This window comes from Pituophis catenifer, unplaced genomic scaffold (assembly GCF_029215685.1).
Source record: "Pituophis catenifer annectens isolate HBS135680 unplaced genomic scaffold, rPitCat1.0.hap2 SCAF_2, whole genome shotgun sequence".
NCBI classification, from domain to species: domain Eukaryota; kingdom Metazoa; phylum Chordata; class Lepidosauria; order Squamata; family Colubridae; genus Pituophis; species Pituophis catenifer.
This window is the reverse complement of record NW_027256882.1, coordinates 32277105-32300523: the sequence shown is the minus strand read 5'-3', so window position 1 is coordinate 32300523 and position 23419 is coordinate 32277105. Positions and strand designations below refer to the sequence as shown.

The 23419-nt window shown below is 40.1% G+C and overlaps 1 protein-coding gene and 1 long non-coding RNA gene across 2 annotated transcripts; both read right to left on the bottom strand.

The window, feature by feature from the left end:
- Nucleotides 1-4534: 4534 nt before the first annotated feature.
- On the bottom strand, nucleotides 4535-17962 carry LOC139312077 (zinc finger protein 268-like). The gene is made up of 2 exons (XM_070936599.1): nucleotides 16578-17962; nucleotides 4535-7344 (listed from the first exon to the last, which is right to left on the bottom strand). Exons 1-2 carry the CDS (start codon nucleotides 17881-17883, stop codon nucleotides 6587-6589), a joined length of 2064 nt encoding a protein of 687 aa, XP_070792700.1. The 5' UTR covers nucleotides 17884-17962; the 3' UTR covers nucleotides 4535-6586.
- Nucleotides 17963-17976: 14 nt separating this feature from the next.
- On the bottom strand, nucleotides 17977-22159 carry LOC139312079 (uncharacterized). The gene is made up of 3 exons (XR_011599967.1): nucleotides 22094-22159; nucleotides 21679-21787; nucleotides 17977-18471 (listed from the first exon to the last, which is right to left on the bottom strand). It is a non-coding gene; the product is annotated as an uncharacterized lncRNA (long non-coding RNA).
- Between the last annotated feature and the right edge of the window lie 1260 nt (nucleotides 22160-23419).

The window sequence follows — 23419 nt, the reverse complement described above, 5'->3', positions numbered from 1 at the left end:
CCTGCACGCCACAGTCCTCCCACGGGTCAGCCGGAAGAGGAGATTCCTCTGTCCTTCTCCTCTCTAGAAATCCAGTACTCTATTGTTTCAACCCCTTTATGCTCCGTCGCTCCCCCTCCCGTTGGATGTGGGTACTCAGCCACCATCGATGCCGCTCTAATGTATTGATGCTTTCTAGTCGCCGGGTGTTACTCATTTAATAGAGCGCCCGCCATCTAGCGACATAAAGCTGAATTACAGGCTTCTGTCGTTTGCAAGGTTTTTTGTTTGATTACTATGCGCAACATCGATGCAGTCCTACCTACTCCTTTAGCAAGAACTAAACCAAGGGAAAGCATTCTTGGGAGCGAGGGGTGGGGAAGACGATGGAGTTGCTGGCCTAACTAGATTCAGAAGACGCCAGTTAAGCTTTTGGCTCGAATCCAGTGGTGAAATCCAAATTTTTTTACTACCGGTTCCGTGGATGTGGCTTGGTGTACGTGGCTTGGTGGGTGTGGCAGAAGGATACTGCAAAATCTCCATTCCCACCCCACTGCAAAATCCCCATTCCCACCCCACTCCAGGGGAAGGTTATTGCAAAATCTCCATTCCCACCCCACTCTGGGGCCAGCCAGAGGTGGTATTTGCTGGTTCTCCGAACTACTCAAAATTTCCGCTACTGGTTCTCTGAACTGCTCAAAATTTCCGCTACCGGTTCTCCAGAACCTGTCAGAACCTGCTGGATTTCACCCCTGCTCTAATCTCTATTTCATGCAGGAATCTGAATGAAACAACCCCAATTTATCTTGATTTTTTTTTCCCTTTGGGAACTCAAGGTAGCATTTCATAGCATAAAGCACTTCTTAGGTCATATCCTGGACCAAGAAGTAGGTTCATTTAAATCTCCCCTACCCACCTATCTTCCTTCAGGGACATAATTTTGGCCTCTTAATTGGCATCCCAGTATTCCATAGCTCCTGGAAGCTACCTTCACGCCTGACCTAACACTGACCTGGAACTTCTTTGCAGTTTTAATCTCCTTTTCTTAATTCTTACACCCAATGTTTACTTTAGGTGCCTTCAAGATAGACTTCACACCTGGCAATTGCCTGGACTGATTTCTCTGTAGTTTCCTTGGCAAGGAGTTTCCAAGTGGTCTCTTCATTTCCCGTTTCCTAGACCTGAGAGAGGGACTGGCCAGGTGTGCCCAGTTGGTTTTATGCCTATGGCAGGACTGGAACTGAGCACCTCCCTGTCTGTAACTTGTAGCTTTCACCACTGCACCAAACCGGCTCTTCTTATTCCCCACATTTTATAACCCACTCATCTGTTCCGGTGGCTCCAACCTTTCAAGATCTAGTCCAACATCTTTGCAGTAAAGTTCCCATTATTCTTCAGAAAATGGACCTTTTTTGCCTTAAATCTGAGCTTCAAACTTTTCTTCTGAGGAAATGGAGTGTTTCTCCAAATGGAGTGGTGGTTTCAAGTCTGGCCCTGGGAACCAGCTTCTCTGGATTGCCCATTGCTGCATTTTATTTCATTTTATGGTAGATAGATGAGATGGATGGATGAATGGATGGACGGAAAGATAGATAGATAGATAGATAGATAGATAGATAGATAGATAGATAGATAGATTGATTAGGAATGGACAGAAGATATACAGTGTTTGTAGGTTTTATGGGGTTTAAGTAATCTATTTGTTCTGCTGTAAAAGAGTTATTTGTAGGGATTTCCACTATTTCCCATGTATCAGTTTCATTGTGTCTCTATTGAATGTTTGTCTAATGGGATTCAATTACTGTTCTTTTCTTCTTCTTTCTCTACACTTAATTCTTAAGCATGGCATAAATTGTTATTCCTCTCCCTACCCTCATACCCATTGCTTCTCTTTCTTGCCACCTGGTATTTTGGTTGTCTGTATAAGATACGTCGCAAAAGAAAAAGAAATTGGATTCTTTACAGAATCGAAACACACTCTTTGCAAGGAATTCATGCAGTAGCCATTAAGCCACAAAGTCTTCCAACTTTTTCACCTCCATTGCCTCTGTGCTCATGTCCCATTTTGTTCCCCAAAGACATCAGAATATTGTAGAGTTTGTATCATGGAGTCATCCTCTCAAATATCCAGAGGCTTTTGAGCTATTTCAAGTATTTTCAGAGCCTCAGCATGATAAAATATGACAACAGATCTATCCAATAGTATTACTAAAAAGAGAGAGAATTAAATACACTCTGACGTGAATTAAATAGAATTTGATTATTTTAAGATTTAAAATCTTTATTACAGTCAAAGACCAGCATAATGAACGTGGGGTGTATTCAGCTAAAAGGTATAGACATCGAAGTCTAATAATAATAGTAATTATACTAAAAAACCAAAGATATGAAAGACGAGCACATATAAAAACAGGAGTATTTAAATATAGTAGCTGGAGGAGTGGGGCTGTGCAGTGAGCCAGAACACACAGTTGTGGTTGATTGGTGGCTCCTGCGTGAGGCAATCTGCGCTGTGATTGGTTGCTCTGCGTGTGGAAGGGGAGTTTCCCTGTTTTCCCGCCTTTTTCTTCTGTGGGCTTTGTGTGCTGTTCTGTGATTTACCTCATGATGCTCCTGCTTGCTTGACTATCTAGTTTACCGTATATATGACCATTCAAAGTTACAACAGTAAACACTGTAAAAAGTGACTTATGACCATTTTTCACAGTTATGACCATTGCAGCATCCCCATGGTCATGTGATTTACATTAGATGCTTGACAACCATCTCACATTTATGACGGTTGCAGTGTCCTGGGGTCAATTTTTTTTTGCATATTTCTGACAACCGAAGTCAATGGAGAAAACAGATTCATTTAACAACCGGGTCACTAATTTAACAAGTGCAGTGATTCACTTAACAAATGTGGCAAGAAAAGTCGTAAAATGGTGCAGAACTCACTTGACAAGTTTCTCACTTAGCAACATAAATTTTGGGCTCAATTGTGGTCGTAAGTTGAGGACTACCTGCACAGTATGTAATAACAGGGTTACTATCTGAAAGCAGTAGGGAACTGTAGAACTGTCCTGTGTGCCCTGAGTATCTATGTAGTACTGGAGAAATAAGCCTGGTACAAACATCTCTGTAATACAGCCACTGGAGAAACTTGTGCTCTGTTATTTCTGTGTCCAGAGCCATGGGGACATTGTGTTATAACCTGAATTGAATTACTGAAATGAACACACCTAGAATACTGCATCCAGTTTCGGTCACCACATTATAAAAAAGATGTTGAGACTCAAAGTGCAGAGGAGAGCAACCAGGATTAGGGGACTGGAGACTAACACATATGAAGAACAGTTGCAGAAACTGGGCATGGCTAGTCTAGTGAAGAAAAGGACCAGGGGAGACATAATAGCAGTCTTCCAATATTTGAGGGGCTGCCACAGAGAGGAGGGGATCAAGCTATTTTCCAAAGCTCCTGAAGGTCAGACAAGGAATAATGGATGGAAACTGAACAAGGAGAGATTCAATCTGGAAATGAGACATTTTCTGACAGTGAGAGCAATCAACCAATGGAACTTGGTTTGCCTTCGGAAGTTGTGGGAGCTTCATCATTGGAAGCTTTCAAGAAGAGATTGGATTGCCATTTGTCAGAAATGGTGTAGGGTTTCCGGCTTGGGCGGGGAGTTGGACTAGATGACCTACAAGGTCCCTTCCAACTCAATCTAATCTAATCTAAAAATAAAATTGGTGTCTTCCAAACTCAGCAAAATGTTTAACATCTCGACAGCGCTATCACAACTTCAACCTTCAAAAGATAACGAGGCATGTTCAAGCAAAGGGGATGACAGAAGGAGTTGCTCATAAACTTGAAGATCCTACGCTCAAAAACCACAACCTCTTTCTCTATAATATTGCAACAGCATTTGCATATCAAGTTCAACAACCTTTACTGTGAATTTTTTGTGCTCTTCACATTGCCCCAAACCTCCCTCAAACATTCTCCATTCCGTGCTTCATAGCTCACAATTTGAACAGGGATTCTTCTTGCCCTGATTTTCTGAAAATGTTAGGAAAGAAACTCTGAATCCTTTTTATTTCTCTTCTGCCATCACTTCATATTTGTGGAGCTACAATTGGTAAGTAAATCATAGTGTTCCTATCTTCCAATATATTTTTTTCAGGATGTGAAGGTTTCTAAAAAAAACCTAGGTCTTGCTTTTCTATTATCTCTCTTGTTCAATGTGCAAAAAACATTCCAAAAAACCTTTTGGCAGCAATTATTCTATTTTTGCCAAAGGAAATATCGACTACATTTTCCTGATAGCAACACACAAGTAGTTAACTTTATCCATTTTTATTTCTTTTCTCTCTCCTTTCATGCCTAATACTGAGAGATGTTTGGCTAAACAGAATCAGGTCAATAATTAAATCCTTAACTTCTCGGTGAACTTGCAAAGGCAGTTCAAAAAAGAAATTCAAGCTTTACTCTCTCTCTTTTTTTTTTGTAGAAATTTTTTATTGTTTCCAACATAAACAAGAAATTTTTTTCAAGAACAAAGTCTTGGTCCGGTCACAAATAGGTATACTAGTTTAACAAATGAGAACAAACAATTTTAACATAAATTCCAATATCTTAATAAATCTTTCTATTATCTCATCATACATCTTAAACTCCTACTAAAAGCAAAGCTCTTTTTTATATTCAATTATAAATTCAATTATAAATCAAAATTCAATACCTCTCTAAATTTTTTTCCCTTGCTCCTTTTAACATCAACATTAAACACAAAAACAATCTAATCTATTAATCTATATATTTACCTTACAATTTTATCACCACAAATCTTAATTTCCAAATGTATACAACTCAATTTTTATTTCAATTTATTAATCAAAATTTCTTTATTTTTCTCATTTTCTAGACCCAATTCATCCTATCATGTTCTTAAACTTTTACACAGACATCTCAAAATTTACCATTTCATTTTAATTATCAGCCAACATTTTCTTTTTCACCCCTTATTAATAATTATTCTTCAATGTATTCTCCTTTCTCCTCCATAACTCCACCTGTTATTTGGCTGATTATCAGCATTTTCCATTGTTTTGGCTGATTTCCAACATGCTTTGTTTTGGCTGATTAACAGCATTCTCCTCCATAATTCCACCTATTATTTGGCTGATTTCCAGCATTACATTATTTTGGCTGAGTTCTCAGCATATTCTCCTCCATTAACTCCAACTACTATTCTGCTAACTTATTTTAAAATTTTCTTTTTCAATATGTTGTCTATTAATCCACTGTTTCCAACTATACTCTTCCAGGGTGTGTCCCCATCTATTTCTTAATATTAATCATTTCCAACATGTGTTAAATGCAATCACAATTATGACTTCCATCTGTGTACCTTAGTATATCATCTATAATCATTAACAATTGATCATAATTATCATCCACCACTTTGTTATCAAATTAAAACTAAAACATGTTACAAGTTATGCTTTTATGAAAATATCACTTTTAGTCACCTTAACTTCCCACTTCTATTTTAATTATCTTTCTATCTTTGTTTACCATAAACACTTGTTTTTATTTAAAGCTCACTTAAACTTTGAACCATTTAAACAATTAAACATTCAAACATTGCTATCTGATTTATCTATTTTGCTTCTTCGTTTCCTTATCTGTCCATAAGCATTTCAATTCAAAGTCAATACTTCCATGCTTAAAACTCTGCATATCCTTTTTAATTCTATTATAAAGTCTGTTTCCAGTAAAACATCAGCTTCTCTACTTCTGTTCCTGTGCCAAGCCTTTTGTTGCTGCGCCAGTTAGTTAAAAGTTTATTAGTCATTGTATTTCTTCTTTCTTTATAAAGCCATTAAACAACAGAATAGGAATCTCCAAAGTTCAAAAAACCATAGTTCTTTTCAAAGTAATCCACAATATGTAACAAGTCAAATAGGTTCTTTTCAGGAAAAAACAAGTTTCCGCAATCAACACTTTCACTTAGTCACAGCTTCAATCGCCATTTTGAAACATTTATGTAGCAATCCGTTAGATCTCTTTGTCTGGCTTTTAGAGATGGCAAATCCTTAATTATCACTTTTCTCTTTTCAAATTCATTTCGGTTTTAATGAGAAAGTTCAAATATCCAGCTCTATTTAGTTAATGAGCAGTTCATTTCAATCAATTTTTCCTTATTTTAGAAAATCTTCAAGCCCCTCAGATCATTAGCCACTAGGTAAGGTTGGGGGTCTTATTTGTAAATAACCTTATTAACACGTTGTTTCTCGCCTGGGTTGGTGTCACTCACCCGGCTCCGAAGCACATAGTCCTTCCTTCCTTCCTCCTGCGCATTGCTTGTCCCAATTTGTCGCAATCTCGAGGCAGCCACCATGGCTGCCGTCCCCCGCCGCTGACTTAGAGGGTTGCCTCCGGCCTCCAAGGAACTTGCCCGTTCCTCTTGGCCGCCCAAGGGATCCCTCTCTGTTCCCCTGTCCCTTCAGGACAGGTAGGTCCACAGACCTGTCAGCGGCAATTAGCCAGTCAGGGTTTTGGTGGGGCTCATCAGAGCCCCGCCATTTCCCCGACTGCATTGCTGTGACGCCAAACCGGAAGTCAAGCTTTACTCTTCAGCTTCTGGGTCATGTGGACTTTCTTATGTTTAATAAGGGAAGACGTTTGTGAGAAGCACTTTCCACACTCTGGGCACTTGAAAGGTTTCTCACCTGTGTGTAAACCTACATGATTTATAAGGTTAGTCCTAGTACTGAAACCTTTCCCACAATCAGGACACTCATATGGCTTTTCCCCTGTGTGAGTCCTCTGGTGTATCACAAGATTGGAATTATGACTGAAACCTTTCCCACAATCTGGACATTCATAGGGTTTTTCTCCTGTGTGAATCCTCTGGTGTATCATCAGGTTGGAATTATGACTGAAACCTTTCCCACAATCTGGACACTCATATGGTTTCTCTCCTCTGTGAGTCCTTTGGTGTTTCACAAGATTGGAATTATTACTGAAACCTTTCCCACAATCTGGACATTCATAGGGTTTTTCTCCTGTGTGAATCCTCTGGTGCATTGCAAGGGTGAAATTATGACTGAAACGTGTCCCACAATCTGGACACTCATACTGTTTCTGTCCTGTGTGTATCCTCTGGTGTATTACCAGATTGGAATTCTGACTGAAACGTTTGCCACAGTCTGGACACTTGTATGGTTTCTCTCCCGTGTGAGTCCTCTGGTGTATGGTCAGGTTGGAATTATGACTGAAACCTTTTCCACAATCTGGACACTCATATTGTTTCCCCCCTGTGTGAGTCCTCTGGTGTATCACCAGGTGAGAGTTCTGACTGAAAGTTTGCCCACAATCTAGACACTCATATGGTTTCTCCCCCATTGAATCCTCTTGTGTATCACATTTCCTAAAACTATTTGCCACATTGAGGGCAGTGGCTGGGCTTTTCCTCAGTGTGTGTCCTCTTGTGCATAATCAGCTGTGCTCTGCAATCTGTGTTTTACCTACAATATTGTGGAATTTGTGCATATTGTGGAATTTTTCCACCAAGGATATTTTTGGATTCTCAAGATCAAAAATGTTTTGAATCCCTTCTTGGATAGTGCTTTCATTCAGAATACTCTTACTTGCTTCACAGGGTGAAGCTTGAATGCCTGCTTATCTTATATGATTATCATGACCACTTCCTCCTGCACTGATTCCAGATTACTTCTCCTTTTTCTGAATTTGAAAATAATCCCCCTTGACCGTTTTTTGGAGTGTTTGTTTGAGTTCTACATATTAAGTTTTTTTCAACTCAAAACTCTCTTCATATTCTCTCTTTTGTCTGTCACTTGCCCGAAGAAGACTTTTGTAGTGAACTTTCATTGCTGGCTGGATTTGCTTTCCTTTTAATGCTCCTTGGGATTCTCACTTGTCCAGAATTTTCTTCCTAGCATCTTTTTGGCCTACAAGATTGACATAAAAGATTTATAAAATGGGTGCAGATGATGTGAAAATAGCAAGAAGAAAAAAATATGCATTACAATTAATTAAAATACTAAATTAACATCTAACATTAACTATGATTCATTTGACATATAGAAGACTAGTGAGTTCAAATATCCACACAAACATTAAATTATCTTCTGGACTTTGGTAAATCAAAATTCTTCAATAACAAATTTGTTATTTTCAAATCTATCAGGAAATGTTGAGGGTAGATTATTAAAATCGCACAAACAAATTCAAAATGGTGTGTCAAAGTTGGAATCCAAAATTGATGAACTTGTAAAGGGAGCTCCGGGAAGAAATTAAGGATTTGAAAGGAGATATGAAAGAGGTGAAAGCCAGAGTAGACTGTGTGGAGCATGGACTGGAGAAAACTAATGCTATGTGTGAGGCGGAGCTAGTTGAGATTACAGACTTGGAAGCTCAGATTAAAGGAAGCTCAATTAAGATTTTGTGGAATACCTGAACAATCAGGAGAAGAAATCAGAGTAATGATGGTAAAGGCCTTGGCTCAGTTAACTAATAAAGGGGAAGGAGAAATGAATCTTGACCTGGATAAGACATATAGAATAAACTCCAGATTTGCTGCCATGAAAAAGCTACCAAGAGATGTTCTAGTTCACTTTGCAAGAAAAATAACAAGGGATCAGGCACAGCTGTTCCCCACCCCCTCGCTGTTCTATTACCTAGCGAAGTGCTCGTTTGGTGTGTACTGTGCATGCGCATGGAATGTGCTTTTGGTATGTGCTGTGCATGCACGCGTGCAGGATGCTTTTCGTGCGCTCCGCACATGTGAGGGCAGTGAACCGGTGGTGATCCGCGGAGGATTTCACCACCGGGTTAAACCCTCACAGGGTAAACTACCTAAGACTTTTTGAGATACGAACAACTTAGTATTAGTGGACTCTTGGAGATATAAAAATGGAGATGCCAGAGAATATACCTTCTTTTCTGAAAGACATAAAACTTTTTTCAAGGATTGATATGATATGAGTATCTAAAAACTATGCAAATAAAATTTTGAAAGTGGACATTCTACCGAAATCTTTCTCAAGACTATAATCCAGTGCTTTTGGTTTTAAGAGGCAAGAGTTCGAGTTTCAGATGGAGACTAAACGAAGCTATTTTGCATAAGGATAGGATTGTAAAAGAATGTAAAAAGAAATTGCAGGAATACTTAGAGAATCATTTGGGAAAAGAGACAAGCTTAACGATTGTATGGGATGCTAGTAAAGCAGTCATGAGGGGCTATTTTATACAGTACAATCGGATAGAGAAGAAAAAAAATCCCAGTAAAAGCCACAAAGGATAATGGATGAAATTAGACAGAAATAAATACTGTTGCAAAAAACACAGATACTAAAATGTTACACCATATTAAACTGCTATGGCAACAATTATCTATGTTAACTGTACAGGAAATTGAAAAACTATGCTGATTAAGAATATGCCGTCTCAGGATAATGATGTATTCATTTAAAAATCAGGCTTTAGGGTTGAGAAAAAGGTGAAATACTTAGGGGTTAAGTTGACAAATACAAATATAAAATTGTTTGAAAATAATTATGTCCCTTTTGGAGGGACATTAAACAAGATTTACAAAGATGGGATAAATTGCATTTATCATTACTGGGAAGAATCTCAGTAATTAAGATGAATATTTTACCAAAGATTTTTTTTTATTTCAGACATTACCAATACTTACAACTGATAACCCATTTAAACAATGGCAAGGGAAAAAACCAAGAATAGCTTAGATATAAGCTATTGCAAGTTGCCAAGGAAAGAGGGGGGGTTGGGTACCAGATATGAAATTGTATTTTGATGCGTGCTGCATGACCTGGGCAAAAGAATGGGTGAGTTTACAAAACAAGAGGTTACTTGAATTAGAGGGACATGAATTAAGGTTTGGATGGCACGACTACTTATGGTATGACAAAAGTAAAGTTAATGGTGATTTTAATAACCATTTTGTTAAGACGTGCCATATTAAGAATTTGGAATAAATATAAAACAAGGCTCTCTACGAAGTTGCCTCTTTGGGTTTCACCGCAGGAAGCCTTTTTTAGAAAATAAATGGTGGCAAAGCCAGATTGATTGATGTATGGTAAAATTTTATCTTTCAATTCTGGTGACCCAATAAAGCCGAGGGAAGAATTTGAATCAGAAGGTTACATTTGCCATTGGTTTACTTATCAGCAACTGAAAGAAATGTTTAAATTGGATAAAAATGCTATGGTTTTTATTTTGTTAAAAATGACTTTCTCTCGGCTTTTCTTTCCTGCCTGTGCTGGCCGAGTTAAACACACAACTCAAACTATGATTTAACTCGTTTAATGACAGCTACTTGACAGATGATAAGCAAATGCTGGCTCTCTATACAAGAAATAAAGCTGGAGCTTTTCCCGGGTTGCTGGCATATAACATCATCGGTCTGTGTTTACAGCTTCAGGTCGGGCTGTTCCAACTCTCCGGCACAGGATTCCTACATCCCAATATCCCACAAACAGCTGTACTGAACCCTATTAATCCCACTACCAACATTGCTACCGCTATCGCCCCATTCTCGCCACCATTACCAACACCCGTGTTTATTATTCTGGCATTAATATGTTCGGCCAGCTGGTTTTCCACACGGAGTGCCCCTCTTATTCGGTAAGTTGTCGAGGGTGCTCGATACTTTCATTATGTGGTAACGATGAACATATTATTGCTAAGATTTATAAAATGTTATTGAAACTGAACTTAGAAAATGAACATATAAAACATTGTATGATTCAGTGGGCAAGGAATTTTGGATATAATGTGATGCTTGAACAATGGAAAAGTATATGGATGAAAGGTTTAAAATTTACATTAAATTATAATTTAAAAGAGATGTTCTATTGCTTGTATCTAACACCAGATAAGCTATCTAAGACGTATAAAGGTATGTCAAATGAATGTTGGAAATGGAAGAATAAAGAAGGGACTTTTTACCATGTATGGTGGACATGCGATAAAATAAAAAAAAATTGCAGTATGATTCACACTCTTAATACAGAAAATCCTGAAAATGGAGATAGAAATGAAACCAGAACTTTTCCTTTTGGGACTAATGGAAAAAGAACTGGAGAAAAAAAATGGAACTTTGTTACTCTACATGTTGACAGAAGCAAGACTGCTATATGCGCAAAAATGGAAAGACACTTTGACACCTACCACGGAGGAAGGGCTGCAAAAGTTGATGGGAATTGGCTGAAATGGCAAAACTGACTACACTGATTAAAGAAAAGAACATAAGTACTTTTGTTTCCCAAGGGACGCGGTGGTTCACAAGGGATGGGGTGGCTCAGTGGCTAAGACACTGAGCTTGTCAATCAAAAGGTTGGCAGTTCAGTGGTTCGAATCACAAGTGCCACGTAACAGGGTGAACTCCCGTTCCTTGTCCCACCTTCTGCCAACCTAGCAGTTCGAAAGCACGTAAAAAATGCAAGTAGAAAAATAGGGACCACCTTTGGTAGGAAGGTAACAACGTTCCGTGCGCCTTTGGCATTTAGTCATTGCAGCCACATGACCACGGAGACGTCTTCAGACAATGCTGGCTCTTCGGCTTTGAAACGGAGATGAGCACCGCCCCCTAGAGTCAGGAACGACTAGCACATATGTGCAAGGGGAACCTTTACCTTTACTTACTTTTGTTTCCATATGGAAACCGTTTCCGAATTTAGTGCTTGATGTGGAAAAAAATGTAACTTTAACTTTTATAGATTAGATTGATAGATCTTTATAGAAATGACTTGTTCATATTGTTATGGAAAAACAAAAAGTTGTGACTTGAAGCTAATGCCTTATTTTACTGCAACAGAGAGTCGGAAGTTGATGCTTCTTTTTCTTTTCTTTTTCCCACCCTTTCCCACTTTTCTTTCCCTTTCCCTTCCTCCCTTCATGTTCCTCTATTTACTTTTATATTTTGTATTTTATAATGCTTAATAATTTAATAAAAAACGTTTGGTTTTAAAAAAAAAAAGAAATGTTGAGGTTAGATTATACAGATGCGGACATAAAGATTGGCCTACGAATATATGTCTGTTAAGTCCATATGTATTTCAGCCTCAAAAATGTCCTAGAAGAGGGTACATTCAAACGTTTGGGTCTAATTTTAGAAGATGGGATGGCTTCAACAGATGAGGGGCTTTAATTGATGCATGGTACCCAAAGAATCTGCAAGATATAATCCCCACTTTTGTGCATGAAACTCCCCAGTTTCCAAGAAAAGAACACATTCTTAAACTGAAGGAGACTTTTTTAAATCTCCCGACCAGCAGAAAATTGCATGCAACACTTTCATAACGACCAGCACCATTGGAACAAAATTTGGGGAGGGAAGGAACATGCAGCAGCACCTGACATGTTTCAGCCTGGTTTCTTCTCTGCTTCTGCAGCGTGAAGGAAACCAAACAGCCCTCCTTGCACCCGGCTTCTCCTCCGACCTGTCCTCGACTCACCTTCCAGCTGCTAAAGTCCTGGGAAGAGCAGGAGAGGCGCCCTGCACGCCTCCGTCCTCCCACGGGTCAGCCGGAAGAGGAGATTCCTCTGTCCTTCTCCTCTCTAGAAATCCAGTACTCTATTGTTTCAACCCCTTTATGCTCCATCGCTCCCCCTCCCGTTGGATGTGGGTACTCAGCCACCATCGATGCCGCTCTACTGTATTGATTGACCCGCTTTCTAGTCGCCAGGTGTTTAATAGAGCGCTCGCCACCTAGCGACAAAAAATTGAATTACAAAGCTCCTGTCGTTTGCAAGGTTTTTGATTGATTACGCGACAATGCACTCATAGCTACTTCAACTGAAGCAAGAACTAAACCAAGGGAAAGCATTACTTGTCGGGAGTGGGAGAGACGATCCTGGAGATGCTGGCCCATCTAGAGTCCGAAAATCCCAATTCAGATGTTGGCTCTAATCTCTGTTGCATGGAGGAATCTGAATGAAAACAACCACAACATATATTGTCTTGATTCTTTTTTCTTTTGGGAACTCAAGATGGCATAGTAAGCACTTCCTAGGTAGTGTAGGAAGTTAGCACCAACCCCTTTCCTAGAAGAATGAAATATTTTAGGAAATATTAAAAAGGCAGAATATTATATCTCCCTGGTTGAGAAATGGAGAAACATGTTTTAAAGACAAGCAGCTCCCATCTTCCTGCCCCCCCACCCTTTGTCAATGGACCATCATCTGCAACACGATAGGACCCATCTAGCAACAGAAACTCACCACATGGCACCTGGGAAGATTACATCAGCCAGCAAGGCTAGCTAAGACCCCTACCCCCTGGGAGTCTGACAACCAATCAGGATACTTTTTCTGGGCTCCAGGAAGTTCAAAGTCAGAGAGGGCATAAAATCAAGGCATGCTCAGCATTTTGGCCCTTTTCTGTTCAGGAACTCGAACCATGTGATCTTGTCCACCAGGAAACCATCTTTCCAAGCAGTCTGCATGTTTCCAGTGTTTTTTTCCCGGCTTGGAGCTGAACCCAGAAAGATATTTCTTCTAATAGTAGCATCCTGGGCAGACAAAGAGGTTCATTTTAATCTCTCCTACCGCCTATCTCCGTTCACAGACATATTATTTCCCTCTCAAATTGGCATCTCAATATTCCACAGCTCCTGGAAGTTACCTTTATGCCTGACATGACACTGAACTGGAACTGCTTTGCAGTTTTAATCTCCTGTCCTTAATTCTTACACCCAATGTTTGTTTTAGACACCTTCAAGATAGACTTCACACCTGGCAATTGCCTGGACTGGTTTCTCTGCAGTTTCCTTGGCAAGGATTTTCCAATTGGCCTCCTCTTTCCTGCTTTATAGGCTGAAAGAGAGAGGGACTGGCCAGGGATGCCCAAATGGTTCCATGCGTATGGCAAGACTGGAAATGAGCACCTCCCAGTCTGTAACTTGTAGCTTTCACCATGCACCAAACTGGCTCTTTTTACTCCTCACAAAATCTACTCACTCATCTGTTCCTGTGGCTGCACTGCAGCCTTTCAAGATCTAGTCCAACATCTTTGCAATTGAGTTCCCATTATTTTCCAGAAAAAGGACCTTGTTTGTCTCAAATCTGAGCTTCAATTTTTTATTCTGAGGAAATGGAGTGTCTCTCCAAATGGAATGGTGGCTTCTGGCCTGGCCCTGGGAACCAGCTCTTCTGGATTGCCTATTACCAAATTTTATATGGTTTTATGATAGGTAGGTAGGTAGATAGGATGGATGGACAGAGATAGATAGATAGATGGATGGATGGATGTTGGATGGACAGATGATAGTGTTTATAGGTTTTATGGGGTCTAATTAATCTATTTGTTCTGCTGAAAAGCAGTTATTTGTTGGGAATTCCACTATTTCTTCCTATCAGTTTCACTGTGTGAGCATTAAATTACACTCTGACATGAATTAAATAGAATTTGATTATTTTAAGGTTTAAAATCTTTATTACAAAGACCAGCATAATGAACGTGGAGTGTATTCAGCTAAAAAGTACGGACATCAAAGTGTAATAATATAATTATGGTATACTAAAAAGTAAAGACATAAATGACAGTAAATTTAAAAACAGGCTTCTAAATGAAACTGTTACAAGTATTTAAATGTAATAGCTGGAGGAGTGAGGTTGTACAGTGAGGCAGAACACACAGTTATGGTTGATTGGTGGCTCCGCATGAGGTGATCTGTGCTGTGATTGGTTGCTGTGGGGGTGGAGGGGAAGTTTCCTTGTTTTCCCACCTTTTTCTTCAGTGGGCTTTGTATACTGTTCTGTGATTTACCTCATGATGCTCCTGCTTGCTTGACTATCTGGTTTGCCATATATACAGTTGTAAAATATGTTTATATATAGAACTACAAGTTCATGTCAATATCTCTGACTTCATTTGGACACCTGCTGCGCAGTCCCCTGATAGGAACTTAGAGGGCAGAAAGGCATAAGATGCCTGGAGGCTGCATGAAGTTTAGTATGTGGCAAACTGAATCTATCACTCTACAGAGCAAATTGTGGGATGAACTGGAGGCTCCTGAAGACTACTTTATGGCATAGGTCATCTATCATCTGACTAATCCTAAATAATGGTCTGCAGAAATGTGGCAACATTACATAGGCAATCCTCGACGTACAACACTTAGTGAACATTCAAAGTTACAACCGCATTGAAAAAAGTGACTTATGGCTGTTTTTCAGTGTGTCCATATGGCCATGTAATTTATATTCAGATGTTTGACAACTGTCTCACATTTATGACGGTTGCAGTGTCCTGGGGTCATGTGATCATCACCTTCTGCAACCTTCTGACAAGCAAAGTCAATGGAGAAACCAAATTCACTTAACAACCGGGTCACTAATTTAACAACTGCAGTGATTCATGTAACAAATATGGCAAGAAAATTTGTAAAATGGGGCAATGTTGTTCGTTTAACAAATTTCTCACTTGGCAACATAAACATTGGGCTCAATTATGGTCGTAAATTGAGGACTACCTGAACAGTATGTAGTAACAGGGCTACTATTTGAAAGCAGCAAGGAACTGTAGAACTGTCCTGTGTGCCCTGACTATCTATGCAGTACTGGAGATAAGCCTGGTACAAACGTCTCTGTAATACAGCCACTGGAGAAACATGTGCTCTCGTTTCCAGAGTCATGGGGATATTGTGTTATAACCTGAATTGAATTACTGAAATGAAGAAACTTTAAATTCTTTGGTATCTTTCAAATTCAGCAAAATGTTTAGCATCTTGGCAGTGCTATCACCCATCAGCTTTCAAAAGCTAACAAGAGGCACATACAAGCAAAAGAGATCATAATTGTTCATAAACTTGAAGAGCCTACACTCAAAAAACCCACAACTCTTTTCCTCTATAATATTAAAACAATATTTCAATGCTAAGTTCAACAACCTTTACATATGAATATTTTTGTGCTCTCCACACTGCTCCAACCCTCCGTCAAATGTTCTCGATTCTGTGCTTCACTGTTCGCAATTTGAACAGGGATTCTTCTTGACCTGAATTTCTGAAAATGTTAGGAAAGATACACTCTGAATCCTCTTTACTTCTCTTCTCCCATCACTTCATATTTGAGGAGCTACAATATATTTTATTTCAGGATCTGAAGCACATTTCTTAAAAAAAATTGTGTGTTGCTTTTCTATTATCTCTGTTGTCAACATGCAAAAAACATTCCCAAAAGCCTTTTGGCAGCAATTATTCTATTTTTGCTAAAGGGAATATCTACTACATTTTCCTGATAGCAACACACAAGTAGTTAACTTTGACCAAGCTAACATTTTCCATTTTCATTTCTTTTCTCTTCTCCCTCATGCCTAATACTGAGACATATTTGGCTAAACAGAATCAGGCCAGAAATTAAATAATTTCTAAGGTGAACTTGCAAAGGCAGATCAGAAAAGAAATTCAAGCCTTCTCTTTATTCATCATCTTCTGGGTCATGTGGATTTTCTTGTGTTTAATAAGGGAGGAAGCTTGCGAGAAGCACCATCCACACTCTGGGCATTTGAAAGGTTTCTCACCTGTGTGTAAACCTACATGATTTATAAGGTTAGTCCTAGTACTGAAACCTTTCCCACAATCTGGACACTCATATGGCTTTTCCCCTGTGTGAGTCCTCTGGTGTATCACCAATCCAGAATACCAACTGAAACGTTTTCCACAGTCCAGACACTCATACGGTTTCTCTCCTGTATGAGTCCTCTGGTGTATCATCAGGTTGGAATTCTGATTGAAACTTTTCCCACAATCAGGACATTCATAGGGTTTCTCCCCAGTGTGAGTCCTCTGGTGTTTCACAAGATTGGAATTATTACTGAAACTTTTCCCACAATCAGGACATTCAAAGGGTTTCTCTCCTGTGTGATCCCTCTGGTGTATCATCAGGTTGGAATTACGAAAGAAATATTTCCCACAATCTGGACACTCATACCGTTTCTCCCGATTATGAGTCCTCAGGTGTTTAACAAGGTTGGAATTCTGACTGAAACCTTTACCACAATCGGAACACTCATACGGTTTTTCTCCTGTGTGAGTCCTCTGGTGTATCATCAGGTTGGAATTATGACTGAAACCTTTCCCACAATCTGGACATTCATATGGTTTCTCCCCTCTGTGAGTCCTGTGGTGTTTCACAAGGTTGGAATTATGACTGAAACCTTTCCCACAATCTGGACATTCATAGGGTTTTTCTCCTGTGTGAATCCTCTGGTGTATTGCAAGGGCGGAATTCTGACTGAAACTTTTCCCACAATCTGGACACTCATATGGTTTATCTCCTGTGTGAGTCCTCTGATGTATTATCAGGATGGAATTATGACTGAAACCTTTCCCACAGTCTGGACATTCATACACTTTCTCCCCTCTGTGAGTCCTCCGGTGTATCATCAGGATGGAATTATGACTGAAACTTTTTCCACAGTCTGGACACTCATAAACTTTCTCCCCTATGTGAGTCCTCAAGTGATTCACAAGGTTGGTATTACGACCGAAAGTTTTCCCACAATTGGGGCACTCATATGGTTTCTCTCCTGTATGAGTCCTCTGGTGTATCACCAAATTGGAATTGTGACTGAAACCTTTCCCACAATCTGGACACTCATACACTTTCTGCCTTGTGTGAGTCTTCTGGTGTATCACCAGGTGGGAATTCCGACTGAAACATTTCCCACAATCCCAACACTCATACGGTTTCTCCCCTGTATGAATCCTCTGGTGTGTCACCAGGTGGGAATTCTGACTGAAGCCTTTCCCACAATCTGGACACTCATAGGGTTTCTCTCCTGTGTGTGTCCTCTGGTGTGTCACCAACTGAGAATTTCGACTGAAAGTTTTCCCACAGTCAGAACAAACAAATGACTTCTCCCCCATTTCAAGCCTTTTTTGTATCACTAGGGTAGCATGTTTCCTAAAGTTTGTGTCACATTGAGGACAGAGGATGGGCTTTTCTTCAGTGTGGTTCCTCTCATGTATAATCAGGGTTGATCTGCAATCTCTGCATTTCCCACAGTATGCACATTTATGGAGCTTTTCCACTAATCATATTTTTGGATTCTGAAGATCAAAAATATTTTGGATCCCTTCTTGGCTGTTGCTTTCATTCAAGCTATGTTTTCTTCACAGGGCAAGGTTTGCATGACTGCCTGTCCGATGTGATTATACAAGTGACCTCTTCCTCCTCACTGATTTCCAGATTATTTCCATTTTTCTGAATTTGCAAATTATTCCATTTCATCTTTTTCTGCAAAGTTTCCTTGAGTTCCACATACTCAAGTTTTTTCCAGCTCAAAATTCTCTTCCTATTATTCTTTCTTTTGTCTGTCACCTTCCTGAGGAAGAATTTTGTGCATTTCTGGAGGAGGCGGAAAAGACTTTAATTGTTGGCTTCATTTGCTTTCTTTTTTAATGCTGGTTTGGATTCTCACTTGTCTGGAATTCTCTTCCTGGTATCCTCTTTGTCTATAAAATGGACATAAACCCTCAGTTTAATGGTTATTTATAAAATCGCTGCACAACATGTGAAAAGCATGCATTATAATGAAAAAGCAACATACCAAAATGCTACTTTAACCTCTAACATTAAGTATGATTCATTTGACCCACAGAAGACTAGCGGGATCCAAATTCAAATATTCACACAAACATTAAATTCTCTTCTGGACTTCAGTAAATCACAAACTCTTAGGATTACAAACTGTTATTTTCAAATATATGAGAAAATGCTGAGGACAGATTATATAGATTAGCAATAGCTAAATATTTTCCTGTCAGTCATTTCTGACTCTAGTGCACAGTGCTCATCTCCATTGTCTTAGGTGTATAATACAGGCCACCCAACCAAAAGAAATAGATGAACTTTTTGCTAACCAGTTAACAAATGTATGTTGGAAACATACCATAGCAGTAATGGGGAACTTCAACTAGCCTGACATCAACTGGGTGACAATCTCTGCATCACGTGGGAGATTGAACAGGTTCCTGACCAATCTGGCTGACAACTTTGTCATCCAAAAGGTAGAAGAGGAACTAGAGGGACAGATATACTGGACTTAATTCTTACTAACATAGAATAATAAATGGAGTTGAAGTTGCCGCAACTTTGGGGGAGAGTGACCACATCATATTGGAATTCAATATAGTGCAAACACAAACAATAGAACATAATCAAACTAGTGTCTTAAATTTCAAAGGAGCTGATTTTAACGAATTTAGAGAGCTTGGGAAGGATTCCGTGGATGAAAATCTTAAAGGAGAAAACAACAAGGTTGTGAAACTCTGAGAAATATGATTATAAAAGCCCAGTCCACCTCAATACCACTGAAAAAGAAAAACAAAAAATCCAAGAAGAAACCAGCATGGTTACACAAAGAACTCTCTGATAAATTGAAAAACAAAAGTACAAAAAATGGAAAGAGGGATATATAACTAAGGCAGAATGCAAACAAATAGCCTGAACTTGCAAAGATGAAGTCAGAAAAGCTAAGGCTCAGAATGAAATAAGCCCTGCAGACATGACAAAAATGATTTTAAAAGTTTCTTTCAACATATAAAAAAATAAGAAAAAGTCAAAGAAACAATTGGTCCACTAATGAGAGAAGATGGCAAGAAAGTAATGGGCAGTAGAGAGAAAGCAGAGCTTCTTCTTGTTCTTCTGCCATATCCATTATTGGACATTGGCAATCCTATTTTTATCAACAGCCGCAAAGTGCTGCTGAGTTTTATCCAAACCAGTCCCTTATTGATAAGCTTTAAAAATGTGGGATAGATAGTATCACCACCAGATGTATTTGTAACTGGCTGACAGATTGCACTCAATGTGTTGTCCTTAAAGAAACTACATCTACATGGAAGTAAGTAAGTGGGGTACCTCAAGTTTCCATTTTAGGCCCAGTACTCATCAACATCTTCATAAATGATTTAGATGAGGGAATAGAAAGGGAACTCATCAAATTTGCAGATGACACTAAACGGACAGGAATAGCCAACACCCCAGATAGATCTCAACAGACTTGAACACTGTGCCCTATGTAACAAAATTAAATTCAATGTAGAGAAAAGTAAGGTTTTAAACTTAGGCAATAAAAACCAATAGTACAGGTAAAGATAAGATGAAACCTGACTCAATAGCAGTAACCATGACTGGGATCTTGAAGTCCTAGTGGACAATCACTTAAATATGGGCCAGCAGTATGTTGCAACAGACAAAAAAGCCAATTCAATCCTAGGTTGCATTAGCAGAGGACAGAATAGAAGAGAATCAAGATCACGTAAAGTATTAATACCGCTTTATAAATCCTTAGTAAGACCACACTTCAAATATTGGATCCAGCTTTGGTCGCCATATTAGAAAAACCATGTAGAGACTCTGAAAAGAGTGCAGAAAACAGCAACAAAGATTATTGGGAGGCTAAAACACATGAAGAATTATTGTAGTAATTGGGTTTGTGTAATCTAGAGAAAAGAAGGACTAGGGATAACATAATAGCAGTAGTCCAGTATTTGAGGGGCCGCCACAAAGAAGAGGGGGTCAACCTATTCTCCAAAGCACCAGAAGGCAAGACAAGAAGCAATGGATGGAAACTAATCAAGGAGAGAACCAACTTAGAACTAAGGAGAAATTTCCTAACAGTGAGAACAATCAAACAGTGGAACAGCTTGCCTTCAGAAGTTGTGAATGCTCCATCACTAGAGGTTTTTAAGAAACTGGACAGCCACTTGTCTGGAATGGCACAGGGTCTCCTGCTTAAACAGGGGGTTGGATTAGAAGACCTTCAAGGTTCCTTCCAACTCTACTATTCTGTTCTTTTGTTTCTTGGCCCAGGAAGCCAGCATTGTCCAAAGACAATTTCAGTGGTCACGCAGTTAGCATGTCTCTACACCCAAGGCCAAATGTCTCTACACCAAAGTAAGGGACGCTGTGGCTCAGTGGCTAAGACGCTGAGCCTGTCAAACAAAAGGTCGGGAGTTCAGCGGTTCGAATCCCTAGTGCCGCGTAATGGGGTGAGCTCCCTTTACTTGTCCCAGCTTCTGCCAACCTAGCAGTTCGAAAGCACGTATAAAATGCAAGTAGAAAAATAGGGACCACTTTTGGTGGGAAGGTAACAGCGTTCCGTGCGCCTTTGGCGTTTAGTCATTGCAGCCACATGACCACGGAGACTACTTTGGACAGTGCTGGCTCTTCGGCTTTGAAACGGAGATGAGCACCGCCCCCTAGAGTTGGGAATGACTAGCACATACGTGCGAGGAGAACCTTTACCTCACACCAAAGGCACATAGAACTCTATTACCTTCTCATCAGAGTGATACCTATTAATCAATTTGTATTTGCATGCTTTCAAACTACTAGGTTGCTAGAAGCTGGGGCAAGTAATGGGAGTTCACTCTGTTGCATGGAGCTCTGCTCTCAAATCCCAGCTGTCAGGTTTAGCTGGAAAGCTCAGCATTTTTAACTATTCAGCCACTGCACCCCCATACAGTTATGCACACAAACAAATATACTTACCAGCAAGATTCAAGTTTAAATATTCACATAAGCATTAAATTCTCTTCTGGACTTCAGCAAATGACAAATTCTTAGAATTACAAACTGTTATTTTCAAATATAGCAGGACATACAGAGGCTAGGTATGCAGATATGCACAAAGAGACAAATATAGGCACACCTACCAATGTAAGTATGTTAAAAGTCCACGTGTAATTTTCAGTCTCATTTTAGAGGAAGAGAGGGCTTCAATAGATGAGGGGCTTCAACCAATAAAAAACGTGATCAAAGCATCTGCAAGATATAATCGCCAGTTTTGTGCATGCAATTTCCCAGTTTCCAAGAAAACAACAAGATCATAAAAATCACAAAGAGTCAACCCTAAATCGAAGGAGACTTTTTAAAATCTCCCAACCAACAGAAAACTGCAGGCACTACTTTTAAAGCGACCAGCACCACTGGAACAAAATTTGGGGAGGGAAGGAACATGCTGCAACAACAGACATGATTCAGTCTGGTTTCTTCTCTATTTCTACAATGGGGAGGAAACCAAACAACCCTCGTTGCTCCCCGCCTCTCCTCCACCTGTCCTCAATTCACCTTCCAGCTACTGCCGTCCTGGGAACAGCAGGAGAGCCGCCCTGCACACCTCAGTCCTCCCATGGGTCAGCCGGAAAAGGAGATCCCTCTGTTCTTCTCCTCTCTAGAAATCCAGTACTCTATGCTTCAACACCATTCGGCTCCGTCGCTTCCCCTCTCGTTGGATGTCAGTATTCATCAACCATCGATGCCGCCACTGTATTGACGGCTTTCTAGTCACCGGGTTTTACTCATTGCATGGAGCGCCCTCTAGCGACGTAAGGCTGAAAATCGCTCGTTGTTTGCAAGATTTTTGATCCATTACTGTAGGCGCCACTAAGTGGTTTTCAGCACCTAGATAGCTTCACTTTGGATCGATCGATCGCTAACCTGTTCTTCAGGGATGCACTCATAGCTACTATAACTGACCCAGCGGCTTTGTTTTCGGGAAGGATAGGTGGGTGTGAGAAACAATGTGCATACCAACAGCAACAAGTACACATCATTTGTGGATGGGTGAATTCTCTTCCAACCAGTTATTCGTCTGGAGGAAGCAAGGGTAACTAATAAATACTGTATTCATTTATATTTGACAACTCATGAACAGCTGAGGTAACTCTTTTATTAACTGGAACTGACAACCTAACCAATTAACATATACATGCGAACGAACACCCGAGCCCTTCTTGACAGCTCTTATATACTCCCCTGTCAGCTAGGTCAACCAATCACAACACGTTCCCATATATATTCGTTCCAACAGGGGGCCTAAACATTGGAGTATGCCCAGTACATAACACCCCTTTATCCCTAGAATGCACATGCGTAATCCCGCAGGTGCCCCGGCCAACGGCGGACTCGACTGGAGCGGCGTGGGACTACTGGTTCTGCTTGCTGACCCTGACCTTCGCTTATTTCCTGTGCCGTACCGCGACAGTTACTCCTCGAGTCAGGTAAGTTGTTATTTGGTTCAGGGACATAGCTAGGAGTTTGCCCGTTATTTGTCTCGGTGGCATAGCTAGGGGTCTGTCTCTCCGCAGATGGCCTTTCGTTTAACGAGGCTGTATCCTTCTGGCTGCTTGCCATTTGCTGGTCTTGTGGCAGCCGGTCCCCCGACAACTCTTGGAGCAAGGGCAGGTGAGCTTGGTTTAGGCGGGCATTGGCTTGTGTCGTAGGGGCCTCATCATCCTGATTAATGTCCGTGTCTACCTCGCGTGGCCCCGTCCCCCTGGCTCTAGGGTCGTGCCTAACCCGTATCTGGTCTAGATGCCGCCTCCACATCCGATTATCCCCCATGTCTATCTTATACGAACATGGGCCGGTAACCTCTGCTATAACCCCAGGAAG